The sequence below is a fragment of the Ailuropoda melanoleuca genome, chromosome 6 (genome assembly GCF_002007445.2).
Source record: "Ailuropoda melanoleuca isolate Jingjing chromosome 6, ASM200744v2, whole genome shotgun sequence".
Classification (NCBI taxonomy): domain Eukaryota; kingdom Metazoa; phylum Chordata; class Mammalia; order Carnivora; family Ursidae; genus Ailuropoda; species Ailuropoda melanoleuca.
The window spans coordinates 56,160,937-56,180,733 of NC_048223.1; the positions used below are offsets into that span (position 1 = coordinate 56,160,937).

Below are 19,797 nucleotides of genomic sequence, written 5' to 3' on the forward strand. Positions count from 1 at the left end.
AGAAGGGCACGTATTGCATAGTGCACTGGGTGTTATATGCAACCAATGAATCATGGAACTTTACATCAAAAACCAGGGATATACTGTATGGTGACTAACATAATATAATAAAAAAATATTATTATAAAAAACNAATATAATAAAAATATTATTATGAAAAAAAAAAACCCAACAACACAATACCACTTACATCGGCACCAAAACAAATGAAATAGTGGGGTATAATTCTAAGAAAATATGTACAAGATCTACATGAAGAAAACTACAAAATGACAAAACTCTGAAGAAAGAAATCAAAGCAAATCTAAGCAGGTGAAAAGATACTCCATGGACATGAACAGAAGACTCATTATTATTAAGATGCCAGCTCGTCCCAATTTCACTTATACATATATATATATTTATTCACACAAACCCAATGAAAACTCTAGCCAGTTACTGTGTAGCTAACAACAAAATGATTCTAACGTGTATATGGACAGGCAAATGACCCAGAGCAGCTAATACAATACTGAAGGAAAGGAGCAAAACTGAAGTACTGACACTAAAAGCTAAAGTAATCAACGATATAGGTGAAAGAAGAGACAAATAGATCAATGGACTGAAACAGAGAGTCTAGAAAAAGAAACACACAAATACAGTCTACTGATCTTGGACAAAGGAGCAGAGGCAAGCCAACAGACAAGGGACTTCCTTCTCAGCAAACAGTGCCATTCACATCTAAAAAAATTCAATGAGACACAGACCGTACACCTTTCACAAAAATTTAACTCGAGCTGGATCACAGACCTAAATAGAAACTGCAAAACAATTAAAGATATAAAGATATATAAAAAGATCATGCAGCCTGAAACTAATATGCTAAGTAGCTGTAATTTAAATAAAAACTTGGAAGAAAAAAAAAAGGTAACACAGTAGAAGACTTAGGAGGCCATGAGTTACGCAATGAGTTTTTAGACCAACAGTGAAAGCAGGATCAATGAATGAGAAAGCTAGTAAGCCAGGCTTCACTAAATCAACAACTTCTGCTCAGTGAAAAGCACTATACTGTTAAGAGAGAAGCCACAGATTGGGAGAAAATATTTGCAAAACACGTATTATTTAAAGAAATGATAACCAAAAGATAAAAAATTCTTAAAGTTCAATAATAAATATATATGCACCTAACACAGGAGCAACAAAATATACAAAACAATTACTAACAGACCTAAAGGGAGAAACTGTCAGCAACACAACAACGGGGGACTTCAGAGCACTGCCTCCATCAATGGTGATCATGCAGACAGGAAACACTGGCCCTAACATGACACATTAGACCAACGGACTTGACTGATCTACACAGAGCCTTCCATCCAAAAGCAATATGATATACGTTCTTCTCAAGTGTACACAGAACATTCCCTAGAACACATTAGGCCACAAAAAAAGTCTCAAAAAATTAAAGAAGACTGAAATCATACCAAGCATCTTTTCCAACCACAATGGTATAAAACTAGAAGTCAATTACAGAAAGAAAACTGGAAAAACTACACATATGTGGAGATTAAACATATTACTTAACAACTACTGAGCCATGGAAGAAAAAAAGGAGAAATTTAAAAATACCTAGAGACAAGTGAAAACAAATACGACACACGAAAATCTACAGGAGGCAGCAAGAGTGACTCTCTGAAAGTTCAGAGTAATAGAGGTCATCCCAAGAAATAAGAGAAATCTCAATAAGTCAAGCAGAGAAAGACAATTATCATATGATTTCTCTCATCTATGGAACATAAGAACTAGGAAGATCGGTAGGGGAAGAAAGGGATAAAGAAGGGGGGTAATCAGAAGGGGGAATGAAGCATGAGAGACTATGGACTCTGAGAAACAAACTGAGGGCTTCAGGGGGGAGGGGGGTGGGGGAATGGGATAGACTGGTGATGGGTAGTAAGGAGGGCACGTATTGCATGGTGCACTGGTGTTAAACGCAACTAATGAATCATCGAACTTTACATCAAAAACCAGGGATGCACTGTATGGTGACTAACATAATATAATTTTTAAAAAGCATTAAAAAGAAAGAAATAAGAGAAATCTCAAATGAACAATTTAACTTTACACCAGAGGAACTAGAATAAGAATAATGAAGCCCAAAGTCAGCAGAAGGAAGGGAATAATAAAGTTCAGAGTAAAAATAAATGAAATAGGGTACCTGGGCAGCTCAGTCAGTTAAGAAGTCAACTCTTGATTTTGGCTCAGGTCACGATCTCATGGTGGTGAGATCGAGCCCTGAGTCAGGATCTGCGTTCAGCAGGGAGTCAGCCTACTTGAGATTCTCTCTCTCCCTCTCCCTGTGCCCCTCCCCCTGCTTGTGTGCTCTCTCTTTCTCAAATAAATAAACAAATCTTTAAAAAAATAAAGTAAAAAAATGAAATAGAGACTAAAAAGACAAATAGAAAATATCAATGAAATTAGTTTCATAGCTGGTTCTTGGAAAAGATAAACAAAATTGACAAACCTTCAGCTAAACTCACTAAGAAAAAAGGAGAATGCTCAAATAAATAAAATCAGAAATGAAAGAAAATAAGTTACAACTGACACCACAGAAATACAAAAAATCATAAGAGACAGTTACGAACAATTATATGCCAACAAAATGAACCTGCAAGAAATGGATAAATTCCCAGACACTTAAACAACCTTCTAAGACTGAATCATAAAGAAATAGAAAATCTCAACAGACCAATTACTACTAAAGAGATTGAAACAGTAATCAAAAACCTCCCAAAAAACAAAAGTCCAGAACCAGAAGGCTTCACTCCTGAATTCTACCAAAACACTCAAAGAAAATGTAATAACTATCCTTCTCAAACTCTTTCAAAAAATTGAAGAGGAGGAAATACTTCCAAATCTCCTTAAGAGGTTGGTATTACCCTGATACCAAAACCAGACAAGGACAGCCCCAAAGAAGAAAATCACAGGCCAATATCCCTGATGAACACAGATGCAAAAATCCTCAACAAAATATTAGCAAACCAAATTCAACAATACATTAAAAGGATCATACACCATGATCAAGTGGGGTTTATTCCAGGGATGCAAGGATGGTCCAAAACCGATCTGCAAGTCAGCCAATGTAATATACCATGTGAACAGAATGAAACGTGAAAATCATACGATCATCTCAGAAGATATAGAAAAAGCATCTGCCAAATTCATCATCCACTTATGTTAAAAACTCACAACAAAGAGAGTGTAGAGGGAACAAACCTCAAGATTATAAAAACCATATATGGCAAACCTACAGCTAAAATCATACTCAATGATGAAAAGCTAAAGCTTTTCTTCTAAGACCAGGAAAAGACAAGGATGCCCACTCTCTCCACTTCTATTCAACACGGTATCGGAAGTTCTAGCCGCAGCAACTAGGGAAAAAGAAATATAAGGCATTCTAATTGGAAACAAGTAAAACACACTATTTGCAGATGATATGATACTAAATATAGAAAACCCTAAAGACTCCACTAAAAAAAAAAATTGCTAGAACTAATAAATGAGTTCAGTGAAGTTGCAGGACACAAAATTGATATACAAAAGAATCTGTTACATTTCTATAAACTAATAGCAAACTATCAGAAAGAGAAATTAAGAAAATAATCCCATATGATTACATCAAAAAGAACAAAATACCTAGGAATAAATTTAACCAAGAGAGAAAAACCTGTACACTGAAAAAAGTAAGACACTGATGAAAAAAACTGAAGATGACACAAAGAAAGAGAAAGATATCCGTGCTCATGGAATAAAATACCGTGAAAACGTCCACAGTACCCAAAGCAATGTACAGATTCTGTAGCAATCCACAGTGTAATCTGCATCAAAGTTCCAGTGCATTTTTCAGAGAACTAGAACAAATAATTCTAAAATTTATATGGAACCACGAAAGATCCTCAAAGCCAAAACAATCTGGAGAAAGAAAAAGAAACCCGGAGACATCACATGCCTGGATTTCAGACCATACTACAAAGCTGTAGTCATAAAACAGTGTAGTATTGGCCTAAAAACAGTCACACAGATCAATGGAAGAAAAGAGAGCGCAGAAATAAACCCATGCATATACAGTCAATTAACTGACAAGAGAGGCAAGAATATGCACTGGGAAAAAGACAGTCTCTTCAATAAATGGTGCTGGGAAAACTGGACAGCTACATGAAAAAGAGTGAAACTGGATCCCTATCTTACACCAGACACAAAAACAAACTCAAAATGGATTAAAGACTTGACTGTAAGAACAGAAACCATAAAACTCCCGAGAGAAAACATAGGCTGCAAGCTTCCTGATATCCATCTTAACAAGGTTTTTGGGGTTTTTGGATCTGAATCCAAAGACAAGGGAAACAAAAATGAAAATAAACAACTGAGGCCACAACAAACTAAAAAGCTTCTGCACAGTAAAGAAAACAGTCAACAAAACTAAAAGGCTGCCCACGAAAGAGAAGATATCTGCAAATCATACATCTGGTGCTCGCTTTGGCAGCTCAGGTACTAAATCAGAACGACGCAGAGAAGATCAGCAGGGCCCCTGTGCCTGGATGACGTGAAAATCATCTATCTGACAAGGGGCTGATATCCCCAGTATATTAAGAACTCATGCAACTTAACAACAACAAGAAATCCAATTAAGAAATGGACAGAAGATCTGGATGGATTTTCTCCAAAGAAGATATGCAGATAAGCAAGAGGCCCATGAAAAGATGCTCAACATCACTCATCACCAGGGAAATGCAAATCAAATCCCCAATGAGAGATCACCTGACACCTGTCAGAGTGGCTGGTATCAAAACGACAAGAAATAACAAATGCTGGGGATCATTTGGAGAAAAGGGAGCCTTTGTGCATTGTTGGTAGGAATGCAAACTGGTACAGCCTCTATAGGAAACAGTAGGAAGGTTCCTCAAAAAATTAAAGACAAAAACACCATATGACCCAGCAGTTCCACTACCGGTCATCTACCCAAAGAAAATAAAAACACTAATTCAAAAAAAATACATGTAACCCCATATTCATTGCAGCATTACTTACAATAGCCAATGAGGGTACGATGCTAAGTGAAGTAAGTCAGACAAAGAAACATCACGTGATTTGACTTACACATAGAATTTATAAAACAAGACAAACAAAATGAAACCCAGACTCACAGATACAGAGAACAGACTGATAGCTGCCAGAGGGGAGGGGGTTTGGGGGTGGAGGGGAAATGGGTGCAAACCAAGAAGCACAAACTTCCAGTTACAAAAGAATAAGTCACTGGATGTCATGTACAGCATGGGGAATATAGTCAGTAAGACTGTGTTAACTTTGTATGGTGACAGACGATAATTAGATTTACTGTGGCCATCACTTTGCTATGTATACAAATGTCAAACCACTATGCTATACACCTGAAACTAATATAATATTTTAAGTCAGCTATGGTTCCATTAAAAAAAAAAAAAAAGATGCTAGGTCCTGTGCACGGCTAAGTTACCAGCCTTGAAGAGACTTGATGGGCCGCATCAGTCTCCATTTGGAATGCTTTTACTCTTTTTTTTTTTTTTTTTTGTGCTACTGTCGTCCACACTCAACACCAGGTAATAAACTAAAATTTTTTTAAATCATCACACTATGGATGGAAAGGATCCTAGACTTTTTGTAAACTCCGTTCGAATCCTAACTCATCAGGTTCCACCGTGAGGTGGCTTCAGTCCCTCATGCGGGGCATGAGAAAACAATGCCCAATCAGGTTGAGGGTCAAGTGGAAGTGAAATCAGATACGCGAAGATGCTTCAGAAAAACGCAGTCCTCCTCCTGCTGTTTGCTCATTCTGAGACATCCATCTGCCTCTGCCCAGCGAACTCTGACTCGTGCTTCAAAAACCAGCTCAAGTGTCACCTTCTTGACAAAGCCATCCTTGAATTTCGCAAGGACACCATTACTCCATCCTCGGCCACGGCCAGATTTGTGCTCTTACTTCTGCAGAGCAGTTGATATTTTATATTTAGTTCATTTACGTATTTCTCCTAGTGTGCACTGTTTCACATTTGCCTGTATTCCAGGGCACAGAGTAGGATTTCAATTAATGCTCGAGGAATTAATAATAGTAATAATATAAAGACTGTCCCACCGTACTTTGTGAACATGCACACAGTCTGCAAAAACCACGAATCAGTAAGCAACAGTTTCTAACATAACTTTGTTACATACTCTTTATACATACACATATGTGCATATACACATATTTTAAAAATTATCATATATTTGTTAACAGAACTCCTTCATACTGAGATCGACCTTTAGTACTGAAGTAGAAAGGAAACCAGTAGGCACTACTCAGAGTTCTGAAAATGGAACAATATAAATAGGACCTGATACAATTCTCCAATTCCTGGGCTGCCTTCTATCCGCCTAACTACTCCTTCAGTCTGTAAGATTCCTAACAGAGACCAGATATATTCTCTCTGTGAATGGGCTACAGATAAAGGTGGAAGACATAGAAAGAATTACAGGATAACAATTTTAAAAAATGAACTACTGAGTGGGTCAAAAGTTAGATTTCACTGCTTGTTTGCTTGAGGAACAGAAATATAAATTTCTGAAACTCCACAAAAACATCATCCTTGGATTCCCGCAGGTGAGGGAGGGGCCAGGAGAACATCCTCTAAGGATGTCCTCTGGGAACAGTCAGCACTCTTTAGTCTGACATGACACTGGGGGCAATGGAGGGGTTTCATGTACATATCTAGGGCTTTCATGTACATATCTAGGGCTTCCAACCAGATCACGAATTAAGACTCAGTAAAGGGGGTGGGGAAGAGAGTAAGAGAATGAAAGGAGGAATGCTCAAAATATGAGGAAAGACAAAAAAAAATTCCAAAGTAAACTAGATAACGTTTGTGCTCAGAGACTCCTACATTTTCCTATCTTTAGTTTTCCTGTTAAACATTCACTGCAACCATCCTACATGCCAAGAACTCTATTAAGCACTAGAGACAGAAAGATAATGAAGAGACGGCTCTGGAAAAGCTCATAGCTGTTAAGGAGTCAATCACAGTCCCGTTCAATACAGTCACTTTCTTAATTATCAGCCCCAGTCGACTGGGTAACAATGCACTGTAAATTAATGGCAGCTTTTAAGAAATCACACGACCACACTAACTCAACTATAAAGCATGTCATGAAATTAGAAACCATTAGAACACGAAAAAAACAACATCAAATAACTGGTAAAATGTGGTATGGCCCGTGGTTGTGAGCATGCTCTTATCGCTAGATCCGCCACTGACTTGATGTTGGGCAAGTTAAAACCTCTCAGCGTCTCTGTTCCCTTCTCATTAAAATGAGGACATGAACAGCAGGGCCCACCTCAAGGTGTTGTTGCTAGAATTAAAAGAATTAACTCACATAAAGCACTTAAAACAGCAAACTCTCAATAAATGTCTACTACTAAGATTTTTACAGCAAGACTATAATGAAGTAAACAGAGTGCTCTGAGAACACCAACCTGGGCTAGTCAAGAGAGGGAAAGTTCCCTGGAAAGGACTGGAGAGGATTCTTAACGGCTAACAAGGAGCCAGTACAGTGTGAGTGTGTGCGTGTGTGAGTGTGTGTGCGTGTGTGTTGGGGCAAAAGGGACAGTTTCCAGGCAGGAAGATCAGTACACGTGTGGAAAAGGCACAGGTGAAAACAGTAAGTATTCTCAGAGGTTCTATTTCATTCACTGGATGTAATTTAAAATATTTTTGGTAAGAAAAATCGGGAGATATTTTAAAATAGAATGTAAAAGCCAGGTTAATTTTTTTAAAGATTTATTAATTTATTTTAGAGAGAGAGCACGAGCAGGAGGGAGAGAGAATCTCAAGCACACTCCATGTGGAGTGTGGAGCCCAACGCGGGGCTCAATCCCAGGATCCTGAGATCATGACCTGAGCTGAAAGAGTCAGCCGCTTAACTGAGCCACCCAGGTGCCCCAAAGCCAGGTTAATTTTAAAGATCAAAGTCTGAGCTTTAGAATTCCCACTTTACTCCAAGCTGGACTGCTTCCGTTTGCTCCATAAGCAGGGAGTGAAAACACTTTGCAGAGCCCTGCCCCAGGGAGGTAAGCACTGTTTCTGCAGCATTACAACGGAGCCAAGCACAGCCTTAGATTGTGAGAGGCACACTTACAAACAACAGCCAACCGTGTGCCGGATCCAAGAGGCAGGAGCACTCGCCCAGCCCCTCAAACCAACCCCTTCAGGCAGGGCTCTTCGAACGCCCTGAAGAAAAGTCTGAACGTACTTCCCAGGGAGCCGACATCCCATGGGGATGGTTCAGTGGAAATACGCAGCAGCGATTTTTGTAGCCAACAGATCTCTCTAAAAGGAACGGGGTCAAGGAAAGAATGATCACTTACCAGAGGGGGTCTGCGTGAGACACACTGATGACAAATGCCTCTCCCATCTGTCCGGAAAGAGTTCGCCCACTTTTATCAATAATTGTCCCTGAAATCTGAATTAACAAAGTAAATTCTGTCAACAATAGAGGCTCGAACTAAGAACACGGTCACAAACGTGAAATAAAATAAGCATGCTGACTGTTCTTTTACGAGGAAGGGGAGTGCGGAGCTCCCACATGAAGCACTTTTCATCGTGGTCAGAAAGGACTGGGGCAAGGGATTGTGGGGCGGAGTCAGAAAGCCATAAACACCAAAAACAGGGAAAGTCACCGAGGCAAGAGCAATGACCAACAAAACTTTGGAATTCACACATCCAGTCCCACCGCAGCAGGCCTTCCCAGAGGCCTCAGGCTGTCCTGGCTGTTACACTCCTGGCTCGTCTAACACCCCTTGATTTGATTCTAGCCTCTTCCCACCAAGCAATGTTGGGACTCTCCGGGGGGTCTGCCTACTCGCGGGCTGGTGTCGTCGGATCTGGGAACTTCGGTCAGCACACAAGCCCACTTCTCAGGGGGCCCCTATCAGAGGGAGTTCCGAAGCCTTTGACTTCAGGGGACCAGTTCAGCCAGGCTTCTTTTGAATGGCATGCCTTCCACCAACCACTTTCGGGGTCACCTTCTTCGCATCTCCAGAGCTGAGACTGCTACTGGTCTCGAGCTGCTGGTAGGAGGAAGGTGAACAGAGGAAGCTGAAGTGGGTGGTTCCTTAAAGATACTAAAGATAGTTCTCCTACGCCAGGAAAACAAAAACCCTACCCTCCAAATAGTATTAATAAAAGACAAAAATTATCATCATGGAGACTTCAGAACTTACGAAGATAGGCCGGGGGGAATACTCCTCTTCAAAAAGTGTCTGGAGTGCGAACAAGGCTGCCTGTCAGGGGCAAAAAGGAGGACATCTTTATTTCTGTGTCCCCGGTCAGTCTGACTGGCTGATCAGAACGCCCCCTTTCCCAAAACCTCTCTAGAGGAGATCAACATCGCCTTCTCGGGGGAAGAAGCAGGTCCTCCCTGTCAGGTGCGACCCGACACCCCCTTCTCAAGTACAACACGGTGCACACTGAAACAGAACAAATGCCAGCTCAGAGTTTACCTACGAGCTACTGTCTCCTCTGAAGAGGAGCCCAAGAGCTATGCTCTTTCTTCCCTCTCCCAGTCGAAACTAAAAACCGCCAACTAAGGGTGCCTCCACCCTGCACATCCTCACAGATACACGGGAGGTGCAGACATGAACAGCGGGCGCCACTGCCAACGAGACGGAGCGCAGAAGGGGCTGTAAAGGAACCAAGTGACTCTGGGCACGCCCGCGTTGCACTGAGTTCCAGCGAACATCTTCTTCTTTTGATCACTCTGTCTCCTGATTCCAAGATATGCACATTTTCACAATGTACTGAAGTCACAATGCAACCTGTCCTTAATGTGCCTCTTCATGGGAATGTGTTTCTTCGTAGGTTCTTTTGCAGAGAAAGTTACCAAATCAACAATATGAGAATTTTATTTTACTTTATTTTATTCTTAAAACTAGCCAAATTGATCCTAAAGATCTTATGGGAAAATAAACAAGGAAGAAAAGCCAGGAAAATTCTGGGGGAAAAACAGAAGGGGAGGGAGGTTAGGAAAGCCTACCAGTTATTCAAGATGTATTTTAATCACAAAGTTACAGAAAAGAGCAGGCTGGGAGTGTGACATCAGACAGATGACTGGAACAGATTCTACCCAGATGCGCTTCTGAATTTAGGGTGGTATGGGTGACATCCCACACAATTCCTATCACCGGGAAATGGTAGGATATTTAATAGATGGTGTTAAGAAAACCAGGTAAACCTTAGAGAAAAGAGTACCTAGTTAGATCTCTACCATGTTCCTCCCTGCTGCATCAGAGGGGCAACCTGTCCCTCAGTCATCAGAGGAATGTTCCGTCACACTATCCTATACCTGTGCAGCACCTCTATCAGGACCCCCACGCCGGTAACAGTAGCTGTCCCAGAAAAGACCTGGATGCCCAGGGAACAGGAGAAGGAAGGATATTTACTTCTCACTCTATACATTTACGTACCTTTTAAATTTAGAACCGTGTGTATATATTTACTATATCTGCATACGTGCACCTAATAACTATATGTGTATTTACTGTCATAATTTCAAAAAAATGTTTTTGAAAATTAAAAAGATAATCTTCTGAAGTTTTTCTCATCCCACTGGCCTCAACTAGACATGGTCAAGAATAGAATGGAACAGAAGACTTTTAGTAAACTTCGACAATGGCTGTGATGGTCTTCTTGCCCGACTGGGGGATTCAGCACAGCTCCCATCCCGACTGTCCCTATCATCTCCCTTAACTCACCTTGGCATTGGCGGTATCAAAAATAGTTTCAATGAGTAAGATATCAGCCCCACCATCCAGAAGCCCTTTGGCCTGCTCTTGGTACGCTTCAACGAGTTCATCAAATGCTGCAAAAAATAAATCACATCCAGGACGTCAGTCATCAAAATCCTCTCAATGGCCAGGACATGCTGTGTTCAGGCCTGGCACCTGTCAACTAACCACTGCTGGTTTCCAATGCTTAATTTAAGGACAACATCACCTTTTGTGAGAAGCCGAACAAAGAAATGGGGCGGTGATGTTCACTAAACCTGCACACTGAGCACAGCTGCTCCTGAACGCTCACCACACAACCTCCACTTCCCACGTACAGGCTGAGAGTGAGCGAGCGAGCAGGGAGGTACGCAGTTTCGTGAGCCCTGTACCTCCCTTTCAACATCTTTCAGTAGATCATTCTTCCCAGGGACGGTTCTAATCAGTTAAGGGACGAGTGTGAGCACAAGTAGAGAAACACGTCACACTGCCTTGGGAACATGGCGGGTCTAGTCACATTCTCTCACACTCGCTGTGGTAAAAGGCTTCAGTGCTGTCGACTTCACTCTTGCCTGAGAGAAAAAACTGCCTTGTGGGGCAATTTCAGTCCAAAACAAAGCATTCAATCATTCCTGGGTACAATTTTTGTTACAAACATCTTGAGTTGTCCATTTCCATTTGAGAGGTCATCTCTCTCCCCGTTCACCTCCCAATAAAAAAAGAAAAAAGCTTGGATATGCAATAGAAAAACCCCAGTAGTACCTTTATGCTTGCTGTATACAGCACAAGAGAAAGGAAAACTTAGCCCCTCGTGGTCATACCTAGACCAGAGAGGGCATCGACCACGCATAAGCCCGGTATGAGCAACCACTGGTGAAGAACTATGATATCACCACATGGAAAGTCCTAGAACCAAAAACCTACAAACCATACTTGCCTGAACTTGTCGTCTGAACAAATTTCTTCACCACCATACAAAGTACCAGTACTATTTAGCTAAGTTTAATTCTTTTTGTATTTCATTGCCTTCATGCTTAAGAAATTGACCTAAATGTCTAGACTTTTCATAATATCTCAATGTAAGTATGTTTACGTTTGCTAGTTTATAATGTCAACAATGCTAGTTATGTTTATATAGTTTGGAGTGCTTTCTGACATAAAATGGGGGCCTGGTGGGCTACTCTATAATAGACCAAGGCCTGGTGTCCATATGTGCTCAACTTCTCAGTTTAAAGTTTTCTCTTGATTAGTCTTATTTCCTCAGCTGATAAAGAAGCATGATCACAATACCATGTACAATTGAAAGCAAACTCAAAATAATAATAATAATAATAATAATAATAATGGTACTAATAATAAAACCTGACTTTTTATTTAGACGTTTACTACATTCTAGGGATTGTTGTAAGCCCTTTATGTCCATTAAGCCACAATAACCCTGAGGCAGAGCCTGTTACTGATCCCATTTCACAGATTTTGAGATCACTGAAACACAGATGGACTTGCAGGAGGTCAAAGATTATTTATGATACTCACTAATGTTCCTGTAATCTGGTTTCTCCACAGACGGAGACACAGACAGTGTCTTATTAGTTGGACCCAGAGCTCCTGCCACAAACCTCTTAATTCCTTTGGGAAAAAAAAAACCAAGTGTAAAAATTTCTAAATAGCTTGACCTTTTGGTTATGACTCAACAGGCTACAAGATTTTCCCCTGGAACACAGGTCTTTAATTCTTTATCCACAACTCGGAAACACAAAAGCACAAATTATTTTCTTAATTCGTTGACAATAAAACTTGACCTCTCCTGAACCAACAAGAGGCTCTTTATAGTCTCTATCACACCCTGTGTGCCCTCGGCGCACAGACCTGACTGCAGATGTGTGTCTGAGGATGGGAGCGATCCCCGACCCCACTGTGAAAAGTGTGAAATACAGGGATGTGGACAGATGATTGCCAAGCCCACGCAAAAAACTCCAAGTCTTTGCCTATCTGGCCTCAAAGCGTTTCAGTAACTAACTCTTTTCTATCTCCACACCCATGTTTGGATAAATTCTCTCCCCTTACTCTTTTTTTGTTTTTGTTTTGTTTTCGTTTTATTATTAAATTTTATGAATGGGTATATTTCCTCCTACTAAGCAGCAAAAGCTATTTAACCCATCATATTTCCCAATTTACTTTGGCCCCCAGGAAAGTCAGGGCTAGCATTGTATGACCATTAAATTCAAGAGGTGTAACAGAATTTCTAGGGGTACCACCATTAAAAGAATTCTGGTAGCAGACTAATCTCTCCTATAAAATTTATTTTATTTTTTTATTATGTTATGTTAGTCACCATACAGTACATCATCAGTTTTTGATGTAGTGTTCTGTGATTCATCGTTTGCCTGTAACACCCAGTGATCATTGCAACACGTGCCCTCCTTAATACCCATCACCAGGCTAGCCCATTCCCCCACCCTATCTCCCCTTATTCTTAAGGAATCTTGAAAGTTCTGAACTTAAAGATTCTACAAAAGCTCCTCACAATAGCATTCAACTTGAAATGCTCTCCAGTATCGTGCTATAGGCCCTTCACTGGGGAGAAACTATATAATCAGGATTAACAATTATAAAGCCTAAAATTAAAGTATGAAACAGATCAAATCTTACGGTGAGCATTCTTTTACAAATTCTTTAGTAACTTTCCTCCAGGCTAGAGTCCAGGTGCTCCTAAAAGAGCCTCAAAAGTTAGGTTCACCTACATGTCATAACCAAAGCCGGGCGTACACGGCTCATTACCTCTGGTGATGGTAACCACTCAGTAACCTGGGTTATGTTTTACAATTTAACTGGAGAAGACTACCAATGAGCTCATAACCCAGCCTTTGAACAGGTCACCTTCCCCAAAGCTGAACAATAATGTGTATAAGAAAAATATCGTTATCTTTCCCTGCTTTCGCTGGTTTCATATTCTCTGACCTGTGACTCAGTTGGGGTAACAGTGTATGCACGTCCGTGGATTTAAACACTATCTCCCAGAAGCAGAGTTCCCATAAATTGCTTCCGTCTTCATCAGTATGCTGTGTCTCACTTCCTAGCAATCTTACTTTATATTTTCTCCTGTTGGCAATAATTTCACATTTCCAAATTTTAAGGGGCTCCACAGACTTCTTCCATTCCTTTCCCTCCTTCAGAGCCTCCCCACCAGCTGGCACCCAAGTCATGTTATGGCAGCCAGCCAGGAGGTTAGTTATTTCAAGAGGCCACTTTTCACGTCCCAGCAAGGCTGGATCTCATGCCACACTCCTGTGTGTGCTGCACAGAGCCTTCAAGGACATCAGGGACAGGACGCGGAATATGCACCTAAGGGAACAGCTCTTCACCTACATAAGACAATCACAAGGATGAGGGTACCTTTAAACATACCCGATAAGATCAAGTATCTTAATGTTAATCAAAATAACCAGAACAGGCAGCTGTCACCCGAATTACCTCATAAAGTGCTTCCAAAGGAGAAAAGATCACCTTAACTATAAAAATCAGAGGCTGTAACTATAAACGTACGAAGTAGCTATAGCCACAAAGTGAAGCTAGAACCCACAGTAAACAGAGAGTAAACCCTGACCCCAAGGCCCACCGGGACAGAATCAATTCACAGAGACCCTGGAGGGCTTGATTATCAAACTGCAAAGAAGTCACCTACCCACAAGTACGAAACAGCGTCTGCAGTGTCAACAGTGGGCCACTCGTCACGGAAGGAAAAAGTGCAGTGAAGACAGCACATGATAACTGCGAACCTCAAAGGAATCACCGTCGCAGACGGCCCTTACCTGTCTGGAAGGACACCTCCTCGGCTGCCTTTCTGGCCAGTCCCGCGGAGCATTTGTTCATCCGGTAGGCCTACAAATCAACGCAAACGTGAGCTGGCACTTCTTCCCCTCACCCAGTAAATCAGGGATTCGTGACCTTATAAAACCCAGTGTTATTTGGTAAGGAAATGTCGAGTGAATTAATAGGAGGTCTGAATGAAATCTTAGCCGAGAAGGCCTCCCAGCTGCCACAGCCGTGAAGGCAACAGGAGAGCCAAGACTCCTTGAGAACTCCTCTGAGCTGAGCTTCTTCCCCTAAACCATGAGCTGATAAAAAAAAAAAAAAAGGGGGGGCAATGTCTTGGACATCTGGTATGTCAAAGAATAAGCTGATGCAGTTAAATACTCTGAGAGTATTTAAGAGATAGCAAAGGAACGGAAAAAGCACAGGCTTCAGAGACAGGAGACAGGGGTTCGAGGACCAACTCTCTCAGTGCCCGCCCAGGCAGTTCCCTTAGCAACTTCTCTGACCCTGACTTCCTTCACTGTACGGTGGTCTGCACTCAGGGGTTCCAAGCTTTCTGCAGATTATTAACCTCTTTAGAATTTGGTAAAGGGCCATGAACCCCCTCACTAGGAAATAAAAAGTATGCACACACGTACAAAGTAATGCCTACAATTTAAAGAGGTTCATAGGCCTCCTGAAACTTTCCCAGACCAGGTTAGGAGGTCCTAGACTTGTGGTCTTCAGGAGCCCTTCTCGGATCCTATGCACTGTGGATCTTCGTTATTTAGTAATAAAGAAACCAGAATATCCTAAAACAGGGGTTGGCAAACTCTATAGCTCCCCGGGCAAAGCTATCCTGGGCCAGTTTTATAAATAAAGTTTTATTGGGATACAATCAAGCTCATTCGTTTACATTCTGTCTATTGCTGTTCTTGCACTATAATAACAGAGCTGAGTACTTGCCATATATGGCCCACAAAGCCTAAAATATTTACTTATCTGGCCCTTTACAGAAAAAGTTTGCCAACTCCAGCCCTAAATCACACAAAACTAATCGTCTTCCCTTGATAACCCAGAAGACACGAGAAATCAATGCCGCATGGAAACAGAGACATGTGTCTGGGAAAATCCCACACAGACAAGGGTACAGCAGCAGCATCCACATTTTGCAAAATTTGAAAAAGGAGCGTAACGTTGATTACAAAGAAAGCAGAACCTTCACCCCACACCCACTATCAAAAAATAAAACAGGGGCGCCTGGGTGGCACAGCGGTTAAGCGTCTGCCTTCGGCTCAGGGCGTGATCCCAGCGTTATGGGATCGAGCCCCACATCAGGTTCCTCTGCTGTGAGCCTGCTTCTTCCTCTCCCACTCCCCATGCTTGTGTTCCCTCTCTCGCTGGCTGTCTCTATATCTGTCGAATAAATAAATAAATAAAATCTAAAAAAAAAAAATAAAAATAAAAATAAAACAAAAAAGCCCCCCAAAACAGAAGATAACAAGTGCTGATAAAGCTGTAGGAAATTCGGAATCCTTGCGCACTGTTGGTGGGAACATAAAACGGTGCCACTGGGGAAAACAGTATGGTGGTTCCTCAAACAATGCAACAGAATTACCACTTCTGAGTATATAATCAAAGGAAATGAAAGCAGAGATGCAAACAGATTATCTGTACACCCATGGCCACAGCAGCACTGTTCACAATGACCAAAAGGTGGAATAAGCCCAAGTGTCCCGAACAAATGAACGGATAACCCTAATGTCCTATACAGATAATATGCATAAGGGCCTAGATATATACATACATGCACACAGGGGAGCGTCACTCAGCCTTAAAAAGGAAATGCTGACTGTTGCTACGACATGAGTGAACTTTGAAAACATGAAGCTGAGAGTCACCAAAGGACAAAAACTGTACGACTCCACTTACGTGGGTACCTAGAGGAGTCAAATTCATAGAGAAAGAAAGTACAGTGGTGGTTTCCGGGGTTCAGGAGGGTGACAGGAGAATGGGGAGTTACTACTGAATGCAGTGGGGACAGAGTTTCCATTTTACAAGATGACAAGAGTTCTGGAAATGGATGGTGGTGATGGTTGCATGGCCACGTGAATGTACTGAACCCCACTGAACCATACACTCAAAAACGGCTAAGATGGTCAATCTTCTGTTACGTGGTGCTTTCCCACAATTAAAAAAAGAACCAAATCTGCCACCCGGTGCATAAAAAGGGTGCACACACAGCCGACCATTGTGCCTTTACCAGAAGCCACAGCATAACAAGTATCATTTTTACCTGATTACCTGCCCATAAAAGGAACCCGTTAGAAATGAATGGTCTGCTGTGTTCAGAGGCAGAAGAGATTCAAAGCGTCTTCCCAGTGTGACCACAAGCAATAGACAGCAAGGCATCAGCTTGACTCAGCAGCTTCTGCCAGTTTTCTCACTAGCAACTGTCAAGGCAGCAAACGCCCAGGAACATCTTGGATACGAGAACGGCATTCTTACCAAGTGTTCGAGGCCATAGTCTGCTTGGGCAATGTTAGTGCTGCTGAAAGTGTTTGTTTCGATGATATCTGCCCCAGCCAGCAAGTAATCCTGCAACAAGAGAGAGCAGTGTCAGTGCTCGGAGTTTCCACAAGAAACACGTCTGCTCACCGCCACCACTGCCGCCACCGCCACCAAACACCTCGAGAGCGCTCACTAGGCACAGGCACGCCACGAGAGGCCAGAGATGCAAAAACACAGAAGGACTTCACAGACAGGAATGTGGTGTAAAGAAACCAATGCAGAGCTCAAATTCGGACACCATTCACAGCGAAGCTGGGTGAATGGAATCAAGTTCTTTAGCCCCTGAGTTTCGGTTTCCTCAGAGAAAGTACTAGAACCCAACTCCACAGGTGGCTGTGTGATGACACAAGCTCTGGCCCAGGACAGCACTCTCCAGCCTCAGCACAATTTGATCCGGGCTGGCAAGGGCCTATCTCTGAGAGCTCAGTTCCGCCCATAATTGTCTCAGTCTCTCTGTCGGGTCCCTCTGAGCCAGAACGACGGCACTCCTTCTAGAACCCTGAGGCTCTCAGCAGCGCCTTCCTGCCCTCCCTGTTCCAAACCTGTCTTCCCCATTTCACTCTTTGGATGACACCTCCTCGAGCTCAACCTGATGAACACTCTGGCATCTCTTGACTCCCTTGATTTTCCAATACTGAGTAAACCCAACCCCTTCCAAACCGATAAACACTGTCTACAGAACAGCTGGGAAATGAAAACCGAGATTTACACATATTTATAGTAAGTCACGAATATCCTAAATATCCAAGTGGAAAAAACTAAATAAGCTAGGATGTACCCACTTTATAACATGCCTTGTGGCAGCTAAAAACACTGTATGTATCTACATATACTGACATGGAAAGATCTCTAGAAATATTGTTGAGTAGAAACCAAAATTGATTGATATGTAAAATAGGACACCATTAAGTTTAAAGCATACATGTACACGACAGTATGAGTTTTCTACAAATAAGTATGTATACACATACATAAACATATGTGCATATATACGTAAATGCGTAACAAATGGATCTGGAAAGACATACATCAACTAATGTAAGTGGTTATCTCGGGAGAAAAAATAGAAATTTCAAGTAATGGTCAAAAGTGAATTTATTCTCAACTATGGGTTTTGTTTTATAAGAGCAAATTAAATTTTTCAAAAAAGAGCAAGAAAAACTGGAAACAACATTAATGCCTAGGAATACATAAATTAGTTAAGTAATAATATATACATAGAATATAGTATGAAGTTATTAAACCATATCTCAGAATATTTAATGCTCAGGTATACAGATAAAAATGCCAATTATAAAACAGTATGAATAAAATTAAAATTTAATTTTTAAAATCCCAGTATAAAAACCAGATTAACATATAAGTTAAAATATGTGAATAGCAGTTATGTCTTGGTATTGATATCTCCTGGTTGTAATTTTCTCTTTTATGGTATTCTATATTATCTACTTTTTTTTTAAGCAATAAACATGTATTGTCTTTACAATTAGGGAAAAAATGTCTAAGTTCAGTTTTCTCCAATTTTGGGCAGATTTGAAAATTTCCGTAATATACAGTTTAGAAGGCATTTCTTCTAGCTCTTCATCCTCTCTCTATGCCTTTTCTCCCAGCTCAATATCCTGCTCATGGACTCCAGGCAGGACATCCCTTGATTCCAACCCTATTCTTGCCAATTTAAAAAACACTGTGATCTGAGGCAAGCTACTCAATTTCTCTAATCCTCACTTTTCTCATGGAGAAAGCTGTCAGGATTAAAGGAGGACATCGAGGACAGCATTTCTAGAGGCTAACAGAGGTTTTGAATTGTTTCTTCGTGAGAGTGATGCTATGGGCCAGGAATGCCTGAGGCGCTCACCCGCACTCCCTGCGGCCAGCTCCCATAAACGTTCCCCGGGCACAGCAAAAGGTGTGGCAACATCAGCCCTTGTGGCATCTCAGCAACAACCACAGGGAACTTCTGGGAGAAAAAGCTGTATTACTCACAAGTCCTGGAGGGTACAGGCATGCCCAGGGCCATGCTTCCAGGGGCAAGGGGCACAATGGGGGGAGGGTGAGCACAGATGTGGGATTCTGCCTTTTTGAGGGGTACAAAGATGGGGCACTGAGGGTTTCACAGTTTCACTCTTTATTGCCGAATTTAAAACACAAGAGTGGGAATCAGGGTGTGGAAAGGGAAAAATGGGGCCAGTCCGTTGTCTGGGTCATCCAGGGTTTCCAAGAACAGAACTCATGGGCGGAAGCAGCCTGGTATCTAGTTGTTCAGCAAGTAGATGCATCATGTTTAATACAAGATGGATGCCTCTGAAATGGACATCTTGGCAACCAAATGTACTGTCATGCATTTACATTACAACCAAAGCAGCTTACTGTTAGGTACCTGCATTACAAATATAACTTGGACATTCCACTAAAATTAAAGATCAGGGGATCTGATCTATGGTCACTAGCTCCACTAGAAATAGCCACATGTGAAAAACACCCGGTCTGCTTCCCTTCCTTACCCATGAACACAACATGCTCTCCACATCTCCAGCTAGTAAATGCGCCCCCAGAAATGGGACACCCACGTATACTCTATTGTATTTACAGCCATTTTCGCTCCATGTACCTATTGTGGGAACCTC

The 19,797-nt window shown here is 41.6% G+C and overlaps 1 protein-coding gene across 7 annotated transcripts in view; it reads right to left on the reverse strand.

Moving 5' to 3' along the window:
* MTR (5-methyltetrahydrofolate-homocysteine methyltransferase) overlaps positions 1 to 19,797 on the reverse strand; it is a 113,600-nt gene that overhangs the window by 88,459 nt on the left and 5,344 nt on the right. For all 7 annotated transcript variants that reach the window (XR_004626101.1, XR_004626102.1, XM_019809303.2 and 4 more), the window contains exons 3-8: positions 17,111 to 17,200; positions 14,620 to 14,689; positions 12,344 to 12,436; positions 10,796 to 10,902; positions 9,266 to 9,325; positions 8,411 to 8,505 (exon numbers count right to left, since the gene is read on the reverse strand). Coding sequence is in view for 5 of the 7 variants with exons in the window: in XM_019809303.2 (XP_019664862.2) it covers positions 8,411 to 8,505; positions 9,266 to 9,325; positions 10,796 to 10,902; positions 12,344 to 12,436; positions 14,620 to 14,689; positions 17,111 to 17,200 (515 nt within the window). In the remaining 2 variants the exon portion in view is untranslated. The remainder of the gene's footprint in view (positions 1 to 8,410; positions 8,506 to 9,265; positions 9,326 to 10,795; positions 10,903 to 12,343; positions 12,437 to 14,619; positions 14,690 to 17,110; positions 17,201 to 19,797) is intronic.